The 14,004-nt window shown below is 41.6% G+C and overlaps 1 protein-coding gene across 2 annotated transcripts in view; it reads left to right on the forward strand.

The window, feature by feature from the left end:
- LOC106611118 (syntaxin-binding protein 6) overlaps positions 1 to 14,004 on the forward strand; it is a 143,642-nt gene that overhangs the window by 26,072 nt on the left and 103,566 nt on the right. The window contains exon 2 of one of the 2 annotated variants that reach the window (XM_014210986.3): positions 817 to 1,025. In XM_014210986.3, the coding sequence (XP_014066461.1) occupies positions 872 to 1,025 (154 nt within the window). In that variant the 5' untranslated portion in view covers positions 817 to 871. The remainder of the gene's footprint in view (positions 1 to 816; positions 1,026 to 14,004) is intronic. The other variant, XM_082955702.1, reaches the window with a different exon arrangement.

The following is a 14,004-nucleotide window of genomic DNA, read 5'->3' on the forward strand; positions in this document are numbered from 1 at the left end:
CCATGTAAACAGGATTATTAGGGAAATCGTTCTTCTTGCAAAGCATGTCAACATTTTAATCAAGCTATTATATTAATCTGACTATCCACAATAATCGCATTATAATGTGCACGTAACCATATTGTTTCTACCAGTGTCTTTCTCACCTTCACAATAACAAGAATTTAGTGATATTGGCCAGACTGCTGTTGATTTTAGGCTAGAAAGTTCCTGAGAAACTTTCCATTTATGTGAAAGTTTGAGCTCTGTGTGTGCGTAAGTCAAAATGAATGCCATATGCCTCAATTAATTGCACAACTCTTTTCTGAATGTCACGGATCCCTCCGGAACATTCATTACGCACACCTGGCCCCTATTCCCAGTGATTAGTAATTGTATAAGTGTGTCCTTGGTTTACCATTGTCCTGTAGACTATTGTTACAAAGTCCGTTGGTTCGTGTGAGTACCTGTGCTGTTTGTTTTGGCTTTCGTTCCATTGTGGATTGCGCAGATGACTACAGGTCTCGTGCCGTGTGTTAATAATTGTGCACTTATGTTATTTATTCGAGGTACTCCTCACTTTTGTTTGGGTTTCAACCCTGTGTTTTGTTTAGTGTTTGTTTGGTTTTTGTCCCCATGCCTTTACACGGCACGCCGTAATTTGGGTGAAAATAAAAAATCCTATTACGCATTCCTGCGCCTGTCTCCCGACACCTCATAACAATGTGATACTGAAACTCAAAGCCCTTTACATTGTCTGTTGGGATAACTTACCCATTTCAGCAATGTCTAACCTCTAACACTCACTAATGAGCTCTTATCTCTTCCCATCCACAGAGAAGAGCTAACAACCTCCCCTACCCCCCTCTCTCTGACTTTTACCTCCCCTAAGATGAGTGCCAAGTCAGCCATCAACAAAGAGGTGTTCACACCCCACGATGAGAAGATGCTGGTGGCCGTGCAGGTGAAGAGGAGGACCAAGAAGAAGATCCCCTTCCTGGCTACTGGAGGACAGGGAGACTACATGACCTTCATCTGCCTCTCAGGTACTACAACCTCCTCTACCTTCCTCTTTCCCTTTCTTCTCCTGGCATTTCCCTCTCCTCCGTTCCTGTCCTATCCTTTCCTCCCCTCTGGTTTTCTTCTCTATTCAGTCTTCCCCTTCATGTGCCTGCTGAGTATTCTGATAACCACTGCTATCACTGGGCCTCTGGCTTCTGTACTGATGATGACCTGCTCTACTCTGACAGGTTTCATGGCTGTTGCATGTGGTCATAATGTCCCTTCAAGTGACAAGCTTCCTGAGGGCAGTGGTGTGTGTTTGTGTATATTTGTATGGATGTGTGTTGCTGGCCTGAGTAGGGTGTGCTGTGCGAGGCATGCCCAGAGCAGTTATCCTCAATGTCAGTCTTATTAGCCTGGAATTGATGTAACATGCTAACATGAATTGCTGTAACATGCCCAGTCACATTTCAACACACATCCTCTTAAATTCACCATCTACAGTGGCAAGAAAAAGTATGTGAACCCTTTGGAAATACCTGGATTTCTCCATAAATTGGTCATAAAATTTGATCTCAGCATCTAGGTCACAACAATAGACAAACACAGTCTGCTTAAACTAATAACACACAAACAATTATGTTTTCATGTCTTTATTGAACACACTTTGGCAGCAATAACCTCAACCAAACATTTTCTGTAATTGCGGATCAGACCTGCACAACAGTCAGGAGGAATTTTGGACCATTCCTCTTTAAAATAAAACTGTTTCAGTTCAGCAATATTATTGGGATGTCTGGTGTAAACTGCTCTCTTCAGGTCATGCCACAGCATCTCATTCGGGTTGAGGTCAGGACTCTGACGGGGCCACTCCAGAAGGCGTATTTTCTTCTGTTGAAGCCATTCTGTTGTAGATTTACTTCTGTGTTTTGGGTCGTTGTCCTGTTGCCTCACCCAACTTCTGAGCTTCAATTGGTGGACAGATAGACTATCATTCTCCTGCAAAATGTCTTGATAAACTTGGGAATTCATTTTTCCATCGATGATGTCCAGGCCCCGAGGCAGCAAAGTGGCTTCTTCCGTGGTGTCCTCCCATGAACACAATTATTTTTTAGTGTTTTATGTATTGTAGACTCGTCAGAGATGTTTGTATGTTCCAGAGATTTCTGTAAGTCTTTAGTTGACACTCTAGGATTCTTCTTAACCTCATTGAGCATTCTGCGCTGTGCTCTTGCAGTCATCTTTGCAGGACGGCCACTCCTAGGGAGAGTAGCGACAGTGCTGAACTTTCTCCATTTATAGACAATTTGTCTTACCGTAGACTGATGAACATCAAGGCTTTTAGAGATCTCTTTTTTTCGAGGCATGGTTCACATCAGGCAATGCTTCTTGTGAATAGCAAACTCAAATTTTGTAATTTTAATTTTTTTATAGGGCAAGGCAGCTCTAACCAACATCTCGTCTCATTGATTGGACACCAGGTTAGCTGACTCCTGACTCCAATTAGCTTTTGGAGAAGTCATTAGCCTAGGGGTTCACATACTTTTTCCAACCTACACTGTGAATGTTTAAATGATGTATTCAATATAGACAAGAAAAATACAATAATTTGTTTGTTATTAGTTTAAGATCACATCAAATTTGAAGACCAATATATGCAGAAATCTAGGTAATTCCAAAGGGTTCACATACTTTTTCTTGCCACTGTAATTCGCTCTCTGAAGAGCCTGTTTAGTGTTGCTGAGCCAATATAGTGGCACACTAAACCAATTTAGGGCTTGGTTTAGTGTCAAAGCCTTTTACATGGATTACATTTGCTTTGGAATTTAATCATTTTAACTGAAATTTGGTTTTAAATTATTAATGAAATATTTGTTTATCCTCTGAAATATTGCACTTTAACTCAATCAGTCATGTATTCTAATTTAGGAGACACATAATAATCGGTACAGACCACTTTCCCTTTGCTGCTGAGTGACACTTTAACCCATTCTGCAGTCCTATTTAACCATTATTTGGCAGCAAATCATGCCATCTCAAGGTCTCAACTCATTTAATATGTGCAGTGTAGGAATTAATGTATCAGTTACACACAACCTTGAAGACCAGAACTACCCTGCTGGTTTCACACAGTAAATACTCAAGGTAGTCTCTCAGTTAGTAATTTGAACATGGGCCAATATGACAGTTTACATAATATTTACCATGATGTCTATAGTACTGTACTTCGCTCCCCTCTTCACAACCTCCCTATCAGTCGGAAAAGTAAACATTTTTAAGAATGTTTTTGATTAAGTCGTGCCTGTGCCTCAGTAATGAATATCAATTTATTTTTGTAGCTATTGCTACACATTCCCAGTATCACATTCCCATTATCAGTGTTAGGCCTCTCTTAAGTCTCTTCAGTGTGGTGTACGTGCCAACAGTTCATTCTACCTGGCATAATTGAAATCCATAAATCATCTTATTCTTTTAGCTTCAAGTGAACGGCTTTCATCAAGCAGCGATATGCTGTGACAGACCATGTACTGGACTGAAGTGGTTTGCTTATATTGATGGGTTTATGATCCAATATTGTACATTGGTTTTATGTGAGGAAGGTTTGGAACAAGTGATTTTTATCAGTATTCACCACTAGACTAGATCTGCATCTCTTGCATATAGAAATTGGTCTGTAATAGAATCCCTAAAGGTATTGATTTTGTGCGTGCCTGCTAGGGCTAGCAATTGCCAGGAACCTCACAATACGTTATTATCACGATACTTAGGTGCCAATATGTATGGAGATTCGATACTGTGATTTTATTGCGATTTGACGTTCTAAACATATTGCTCACGATATGTTTGCTGAAGAGAGACGAGCGAACATGAGTAAATTCATTTTGTACATTGATGGAAATAAAAGTGCAGAAAATATGTTAGTTCACAATGGAGAAAGAAGATGGAGAACAAGCTATAGCAGAGGTAGGCAACTAGATTCAGCCGTGGGCTGACTTTTGAGCAGATGTTGGGGGGCAGTAACATAATCATTTGCACACTGAAAATTGACCACAACTAAGCCCAAAAAGAGATTATTTTCAAATAAAATAATTTCATACCTTGATTACATTAAGACACAATCACGTCTCTTTTTTTTATTCATGGGAATACTTTGGAACAGATTCCCCACCCCCCCTAGAAAAACTCCTGGCCCTAGGGAGGATGAACATATTAAAACCCTTTACACAGACGGACAACTGTAATTGGACAAAAACGAACAGGGCTGAGCTCGCTGTATGCTGAGTTGCATCATGTAGGTCTTTTGCATCTGTAATTTAAAAAGACACTCATACAGTATGTCATCACTATTGTGTTGATTGATTAATTGGCTTTCATAGATTTTGCCATTACGCTCCTGAACTTGCCACTAATGAGCTGTGGAGCTTCTCAAAGTATGTTTTTCTTCACCTCAAAACAGCAAGTAAACAAGTTCATACATCCATCGAGAATAATAATGGTTCCTCAATTTATTTGAAAAATCTTTCCAGCTCTCTCCCTTTTTGATAACCACAAGCCTTGATGTGAAAGGAACAAATGTCATGCTCTGATCCAGTGGAAACATCATAAAATACCTGATTACTTCTTATCCCTTGCACAAATACAGCTGTGTCTGTCCTGAGCTCACTTTCACAGGAAACTCTGAGGGCCCAGAATAGTTAATACAATGTTGCAAGTTTGCCATCTAGCTGTGGGCTGGTCCCAGTTGATACAATGATTCAAGTTCAAGGTCGACCAATCGAAGACCCGCGGTCGCACAAATTAATGGGCCTATTTTAGGTTATAAATGCATAGGTTACCGGGGTTTCCTAACCCTCTCCTCAGGCCCCCCTAGACGTTTCACTTTTTTTTTTTTTAACCCTAAACTGGCAGAGGTGATTATTTTAGTTCACTTATCATCAAGTCTTTGACTAATTGAATCAGGTGTGCCAGTTTTAGGGTTAAAACTAAAATGTGAAATGTCTGGGGGTGGGTCCAAGGAGAGGGTTGGGAAACCCTGGTTTAGGCTATAAAAACATGACATTACGTTTCCCCTGGCCAGGCCCAGATGGGATCAGAGCACATAAGCTTCTCTTGGCTACCTGCATCTGTGGTTGTTATCAGTAGGCTACAGTTGATCAGACTGAAGCACAGACTAATTGTGCACATTGACAAATCATGAGGCATTTTATTTAATAAAACATTTTGGGTGGTGGGTATGGTCTTCCATATAAAACAGATCGTCGCGATGAATTCACTTATACTTACGTTTTCAGTCGCAATATGCTTTTACCACGTAATGTTTTGTATGATATTGATACAACAAACCAGGCTTTATTTTTTTAAGGTAGGCCTACTGTACTTTCGTATGAGAGGGTCAATCGTTCATTTTTGATAGCTTGACACATTACTTGAAGACAAGCTGTTATAATGGGGGGGGCGAGGGCAAGGGGGTAGGCCGGGGCTGTCTGTCATTGTTGAATAGTTTGTGCTTACTGGCTAGTGGCTACTGTGATATTTAAGAATGTCACGTTGCCAGCCACAACAAAGGTAAGGCAAGGATGTAATGTGAATTGAAAAGTAGAATTGTCTTTCGCCACCCTGCTCCCTAGTCTCTCCTTCATATCTCGTAGTGGGAATAGGCCCCAAGTGAGCACTGAGAAGAAACTGAATATACTTTTTTCCCCGGTCTTCATTTACATTTTACATAACCATTCTGATGTACTGTAGCTTCTTCTGCTCTCCTCTAGAGACAGTCATTGTGGGCATGGATGCTTGCTATCTTCTGTGTCATTCATTTATTTAACTTTCACTGTAACAACCAACAGTGCCTTCAGAAGGTATTTACAGCCTGAATTTAAAATGGATTATATTGAGATTTTTTTTTTGTCCCAGGCCTACACACAATACCAATCCATAATGTCGGTGGACATTTTTACAATTAATTAATTATGAAATGTCTTGAGTATAAATGTTCAACCCATTTCTTATAGCAAGCCTAAATAAGTTCAGGAGTAATGCTTAAGAAGTCACATAATAAGTTGCATGGCCTCACTCTGTGTGCAATAATAGTGTTTAACATGATTTTTGAATGACTAACTCATCTCTGTACCCCTCACATACAATTATCTGTAAGGTCCCTCAGTCAAGCAGTGGATTTAAAACCCAGATTCAACTACAAAGACCAGGGAGGTTTTCCAATGCCTCAAAGAAGGGCACCTATTGGTAGATGTTTTATTTTATAAAACATTGACATTGAATATCCCTTTCAGCATGATGAAGTTATTAATTACACTTTGGATAGTGTATCAATACACCCAGTCACTACAAAGATACAGGCGTCCTTCCTAACTCAATTGCCGGAGTGGAAGAAAACCGCTTGGGGATTTCACCATGAGGCCAATGGTGAGTTTAATGGCAGTGATGGGAGAAAAATGAAGATGGATCAACAACATTGTAGTTACTCCACAATACTAACCTAATTGACAGAGTGAAAAGAAGGAAGCCTGTACAGAATACAAATATTCCAAAACATGCGTTCTGATTGCAACTAGGCACTAAAGTAATACTATAAAAAATTTGGCAAAGCAATGTTCTCTTTGTCAATGTGAGGTATTTTGTGTAGTTTGCTGAGGATTTTTTAAAATCCATTTTAGAATAAGGCTGTAACGTGACAATGTGGAAAAGGTCAAGGGGTGTGAATACTTTCCGAAGGCACTAAGTAGGTCTACTACTACGTCTTGTCAGGATTGTGCTTTGTGGAGCATCACAGATCCTGTCCCTCTATATGGCTCATTAGCCTGTAGGCGCTTCACTACCGACTGTGCTATAACTCTACACAGTGTTCTGCCTAGTAGCAGCGCCTTTGACTCGGATTTGCGTTGCTTGGGGGTTGTTGAGAAAAGGCAAAAGGCATGGAGCGACAGTAGTTGTTTGAGTATGTTGCGCCCATGAAGTCAGCCAGCAATATGCTGGGTAAGTTGTGTGTGGGGTGGGGGTTTGATATTGCCCAAGGATGCCCTTGAAGCCACCCAGCTTTGCCCTACTTCTCTTTTTGCCCTTTCTGTGTGTGTGTGTGTGTGTGTGTGTAGTTTGTACACTTCTGTGCCTGCTTGTGTGTGGGAAGTCCCCAAGGATGCTTTGACAATCCCATGACTGCTGCGCCAGTGGTACAGTAGGCAGTAAGGCCCAGGGGCCATGGCATTATGGAGGGTTTATTATAGACTCTAACACAATAAGCAATAGAGAACAACCTTTGGCCACCATACTGACCTAGGATCAGTGTTCCCAGAGGGCTCTCCTGTACTTCACTCTTTCTGACCACTGAACATAGTGTACTACTACTTCCAGTGACCCTAGGCAAGATGGATGCCGTTCAGTCCATTACTGCTCTAGTGCCCTCCACATGTCTTTACTCAAACAGAGAGTAGAACATCCTTTCATTCAAGCTATGCAAGAGGTCTCTCAAATAACCAGACCATTCATGACTGAATGTTATGTTTCCATACAGCGCTCTTTATCATCACAACTGTACATCACAATCATACTTGGGTACAAAATGTTACCAAATAGCCAGAAGCGGAGCTAGCGCGTGGGTCATGGGTGCTTACTTGTATGACGATTGACGACGTCCATTCAAACATGAATGCATTTATGACACCAGCTGCCTTTGAGGTTATTTGCCCTAATCTTAAAATAATATTTAGTCAGGGGGGCCCCTCTGTTTTAGAGCCCCCCCCCCCTCTATTTATCTGATAATTGAATGGTCCTCAAAGCAGTGTGAAAAAAAGTTACTGCCAAGATTGTCATGACCAATGTCTTCTTTACAACATTCAGCCAATCTTCAGTCAATTCACACTCAATACCATGATTTTGTTCAATTGGCCATGTAGCAACTAGAAAGACCAGAGTTTAAAGGTGTGTGTGTGTTTGTTTACTGAGTGGGAGTTTAGAGTGTATGAATTGGCTGTTCTCAGGGAGCAGTACTGGTGGTGCATCACTAAACCCAATAGGCCTGGACAAGATGCTGTGATGGCACTTTTCCTTGCTTTCTTTCACTTCTGTCTAGGCAGGAACCACACGAATGCTCGCTCACTTGACTGTTTGGCCAAGAGGGCCAGAACTCAGAAATGACTCCCTGTACTGTGGGATCATCCATTGGAATAATGTTTCTTAATACCCTGTAGAGGAGTTCGTTTTCCATTGCGCAATGAGTCTGGGACATTGTTTGCCTCAAATCAATCAAGATTTACGAACCCTGCACAGTCGGTGTTAAAGGAGTGTGTTAAACAGGATGATGTACACTGTATAATGGCTGGATCTCTTTTACTGCTTTCTATAAAATTGGGTTGAATTGGTAGAAATGTAGTCAAAGAAGTTACAACGCAGTAAGTAGATGTTGTTGCCATGACAGCTCAACAAGTCTAGGAGACTATATTGACAAAGTACAGTGTAAAGAAAGTGTGAACTACTACCATTTTGGAGCAGTGCAGTTTGAGATGTTTTACATGCATACATTTTTCTGTAAAGCAATTTTTTTTCTCCATAAATTTGTTCCATGCAGTTATCCATTGCACTTAGCAGCTGTAACACATTTGCCATGTCTGCATGGTAATCAGCGTGTGTGTGCGGCAGCAGTCCAAAACCCACAGGTTGGGGGCCAGTCGAGGGGAGTTTAGGGCAGGAAATGAGGCGCAGGCTGTCTGTCTGGCAGCGATATGGTGCCGTGCTGGGGAACACCAGCCTCTGACATTACAATATCTCTCATCTGTCTGATCAATACACAGCAACACTAGACCCTGCCATGCCTCACAAACAAATAGCATCTCTGTGTGTGCAGGTGCTGTGAGTGGGGGTGTGTGTGTTTGTATGCTATCTTCTTATGCAGGTATAATTTGTTTGTGTGGGATTCGTATGCTTTTGTATGCATGATGAGCGTGTGTGTTCATCCATGTGGGTGACTATGGTTGCATGTTTATAGTGTGTGTGTGTCTCTGTCCACATTCCAGCAGTCCAACCCTCTGTGTGTAAATGCAGGGCCTCAAATTAACATCCACCACCTGCCAAATGTGAGTAGATGATGTATTGGCAGCAATGGGGGGACAATTTGCAGCGCTTTACAGTGAGAGCATTGTATTCCCATTTGCGAATAAAAATTGTCAAAGTCAAGTATGAGCATATGTGCATGCTGCGATTTATAGCAGAACAATGCTGCAGTAACTGTTTTCTAAGTATTTCTGCCGTTCTGTTTCATAGCCACAAATCGCACAAATAAATATGAAGCCTATATCACACCTCGCATAGCGACACTGCCTGGCTGGGGAGCTCTGCGCACTGTGCTGGTAGATTCATTTTTGGATGTGCTGCGCACAGGCAGAAAAGTTGGTCTAATTTACTTAAGTCTACAAAGTGAGACTTTGTCCTCGTGTTTCTTGGCTATTAACATTGTTTTGTTCACAGAATGGTCTACTAGAATGGTCATTCTGACCATTGATATTTCAATTGTATAAATATTCCATAAGAAATAATAAAATGAATGTATTTATGTTAGAAGAGGTCATAAGAAATCTCAGGACACCAAATGCAAATTGTAATCAGTCAGAAAATGTATTGATTAATCCAGAAGCGGCATAGACCGTAAATATTAAAATAAGAGTGTATTTTCTGACTGTAAGACAACAGTTGCCCGCCCATCTGGCCTATCCAAACTACACCTAAACTATATTGAAATATATTTCACACATAATAATTATAAGAATAGACAATAGTCTGATCAATTGTAAATATTTTCTATTGTCGATTAGAGAATACTAATATAATCTCTCCTTCCAGTTCTCTGCTGCCAATGACTGGAACGAACTACAAAAATCTCTGAAACTGGAAACACTTATCTCCCTCACTAGCTTTAAGCACCAGCTGTCAGAGCAGCTCTCAGATCACTGCACCTGTACATAGCCCATCTATAATTTAGCCCAAACTACTACCTCTTCCCCTACTGTATTTATTTATTTTATTTATTTTGCTCCTTTGCACCATATTATTTATATTTTAACTTTGAACTTTCTTCAAACTACAAATCTACCATTCCAGTGTTTTTCTTGCTATACTTTATTTACTTTGCCACCATGGCATTTTTTTTTGGCCTTTACCTCCCTTATCTCACATCATTTGCTCAGATTGTATATAGTCTTATTTTTTTTTTCTACTGCATCATTGATTGTATGTTGTTTTACTCCATGTGTAACTCTGTGTTTTTGTATGTTGTCGAACTGCTTTGCTTTATCTTGGCCAGGTCGCAATTGTAAATGAGAACTTGTTCTCAACTTGCCTACCTGGTTAAATAAAGGTGAAATAAAATAAATAAATAAAAATACACAGACTGATGCGTGCATTGACAAAGATCCAAGGAGCTTACCAAATAGCACTTCTTCCATATCATCCTACATTGCTATACCCTATCAGAAAAAGCAGATTCCAAGGTTTCCAATTAAGCTATTCTTGCCAAACAACTGTACGAATTGCGTGGATGGTCTCGGTTTCAATATATAGAATAACTGTGGCTCCATGCATTCCTCATGTGAGGAGGCTACTGGTGACATTCCGCAGTAGCCATTTGGAGTATTCTATTATATTCTTACTGTAAAGTATGTGTGTTGACTGTGGTAGGGCAGGGCCTGTGTAGTGCAGGGCCTAAATGAACAAGTTGATTTCATTGACATTCCATAGCCTTGGCTACTAAGCACCGATACATACTCAAAATACATGCTATTCTGTTATTTTGAAATAAATTGACTATCAAGTTTTTTTATGACCTTCCTAAACAAAATATGTATGGCTTTATTTGTGATTGTGTAAATGAACACTAGAAAGGCAGAGCATCATAATGACCTAAAACGAATTTAAATCTTTAATTATTCGATCATTTTTAAAGTCATGTCCCCCTTGACATTTCCTAAATAAGTCTATATAACACACTGTTACGAATTTTAATATCACAAACAGAACTGGAGTTATAACCAGTTTTAGGAGGGCATGTCATTTTTTGAAGGGTTTTCCCTGGCCTGCTTCGCTCCTTCTCCGACAGTTGAAGGTGCCATGCCCAGTTGATAATCACCCCGATAATTGCCTCAACTGAACCTAAAATATACCAAAACTAATTTCACACATACAGTATAACAACAGATGAAATAAATTAAGTAAAGTATGAGGGGGAGAATGGGTGCGGAGAAGCAAACGATGCATAATAATGTAATCAATTGTGAATGAAGAACAGTGGGCCATTCTATTGTATTGATCTATTCTAATTATCATCTCAAAACAGTGTACCCTATATCAGTCCACTGAATCCAAGCTGTTTTATTAGTCTACTCTAGGCCTAGTTGGTGTAGGTTACACAGTGAGAGTGTGCGTAATTTACAATAGCAAGACCAAGACGAATGGATGCACATGCTGCATTACATTGCTACAAGATCTGAATGAAAACGACTCTGATGGCAGGGAAGAAATGGATCATGACATCTCTGATGATGGTTATTCTGATTCATGCTGAACGGCTTTCCATATCTGGGAAAGGATCCATATCGAGCAGCAGGTGAGCGAGTGTCAGAATGTGATAATAATTTTATATTTTTTCTTCATGTATTTTTTTTGTTTTTCTTAACCCCAACTTCAACATACTCTCCTGCAACCCGCCTCACCCAATGTGGTATGGATCTGCTATTTTCTTTACTTCAGAACCGGAACCCCCAACAGAAGCTAGCCAGCTAACTAGCTGCTAGTCAGCTAGCCGCTGCTAGTCAGGTAGCCACTGCTAGCGGTCATCAGCTAACCTGTAGCCCGGATAACTCCTGCCAGTCTGCACAACGCAATTCAACCCAGAGCGTATCGGACTTCTTACTCTCCATATCTACCGCAAGCTCTGAACCTCTTCACCTGGATCATCGTAGCTAGCTAGCTGCTATCCGATTGGGTTCTCCTGGCTAACGTCTCTGTCCCAAAGCAAGCACCAATTAGCCTGGAGCTAGCCCATGCTAGGCCCATCTCCCGGTTAGCTGAAGAGGTCCATCAGCAACTCCTTGGGCTACAACACCTATTTTGCCAATTGGCCTGGACCCCTTTTACTGCCGATACGGCGCCCCGCCGATTCATCACGACTGGACTACCGACGTAATCCGCCTCTGGGTTTTTCAACTGACTTCCCCCGTCGCGACATCCCCTGAATGCCTATCTGCTAGCTTGCTAGCTGCGGCCCGCTAGCTGTCTAGGGCACACTGGACTGTTTGCTGAAGTCCATCAACCAATTTTTTTTGGGGGGGGCTACTATACCTATTTTGCCAATTGGCCTGGACCCTTTTAATACACGGAGCCCTGCTGATCCATCACGACTGATCTGCCGACGTAACTGCACGAAGGGGCTACAACTGACTTCTTCCGTTGCGACGTCCCACTAAGGCCCTTCTGCTAGCCCCAGCCCGCTAGCTGTCTGAATTGCCATGTCTCCAGCTCGCCCAGCTACTCACTGAACCCAATGACCACTCGGCTACGCATGCCTCTCCTTAATGTCAATATGCCTTGTCCATTGCTGTTTTGGTTAGTTATTATTGCCTTATTTCACTGTAGAGCCTCTAGTCCTGCTCAATACACCTTAGCTAACCCTTTAGTTCCACTTCCCACACATGCGGTGACCTCACCTGGTTTAAATGATGTTTCTTGAGACAATATCTCTCTCATCGTCACTCAATGCATAGGTTTACCTCCACTGTATTCACATCCTACCATACCTTTGTCTGTACATTATGCCTTGAATCTATTCTACCGCGCCCTGAAACATGCTCCTTTTACTCTCTGTTCCAAACGTACTAGACGACCAGTTCTTATAGCCTTTAGCCGTACCCTTATCCTACTCCTCTGTTCCTCTGGTGATGTAGAGGTTAATCCAGGCCCTGCAGTGCCTAGCTCCACTCCCATTCCCCAGGTGCTCTCATTTGTTGACTTCTGTAACCGTAAAAGCCTTGGTTTCATGCATGTTAACATTAGAAGCCTTCTTCCTAAGTTAGTTTTATTCACTGCTTTAGCACACACTGCCAACCCGGATGTCCTAGCCGTGTCTGAATCCTGGCTTAGGAAGACCACCAAAAACCCAGAAATGTCCATCCCTAACGATAACATTTTCCAACAAGATAGAACTGCCAAAGGGGGCGGAGTTGCAATCTACTGCAGAGATGTTCTGTTATACTATCCACGTCTGTGCCCAAACAATTTGAGCTTCTACTTTTAAAAATACACCTTTCCAGAAACAAGTCTCTCACCGTTGCAGCTTGCTATAGACCACCTTCTGCCCCCAGCTGTGCCCTGGACACAATGTGAATTGATTGCCCCCCATCTATCTTCAGAGCTCGTGCTGTTAGGTGACCTAAACTGGGACATGCTTAACACCCCGGCCATCCTACAATCTAAGCTTGATGCCCTCAATCTCACACAAATGATCAATGAACCTACCAGGTACAACCCCAAATCCGCAAACACGGGCACCCTCATAGATATCATCCTAACCAACCTGCCCTCCAAATACACCTCTGCTGTCTTCAACCAGGATCTCAGCGATCACTGCCTCATTGCCTGCGTCCGTAATGGGTCTGCGGTCAAACGACAACCCCTCATCACTGTCAAACGCTCCCTAAAACACGTCAGCGAGCAGGCCTTTCTAATCGACCTGGCCTGGGTATCCTGGAAGGATATTGACCTCATTCCGACAGTAGAGGATGCCTGGTTATTCTTTAAAAGTGCTTTCCTCGTGTTGGGGCTAGTTCCTTGTCAATAATTTGCTCATTGGTGAAATTAGCGTTCTGACTATCTTTAAGTAAATCATTCATTCATTTATTAATGCAATTGCAGACAGAATTTGACAACAGGAACATAGCATGCATGTTTCCGAGTTAGTTCTGCAAAATAGAAAAGGTCCCAAGTTGCTTTTATCATGCTTAGTGAATCCCCTGTGATGTAACTGCC

The sequence above is a fragment of the Salmo salar genome, chromosome 09, assembly GCF_965601325.2.
Source record: "Salmo salar chromosome 09, fSalSal1, whole genome shotgun sequence".
NCBI classification, from domain to species: Eukaryota; Metazoa; Chordata; class Actinopteri; order Salmoniformes; family Salmonidae; genus Salmo; species Salmo salar.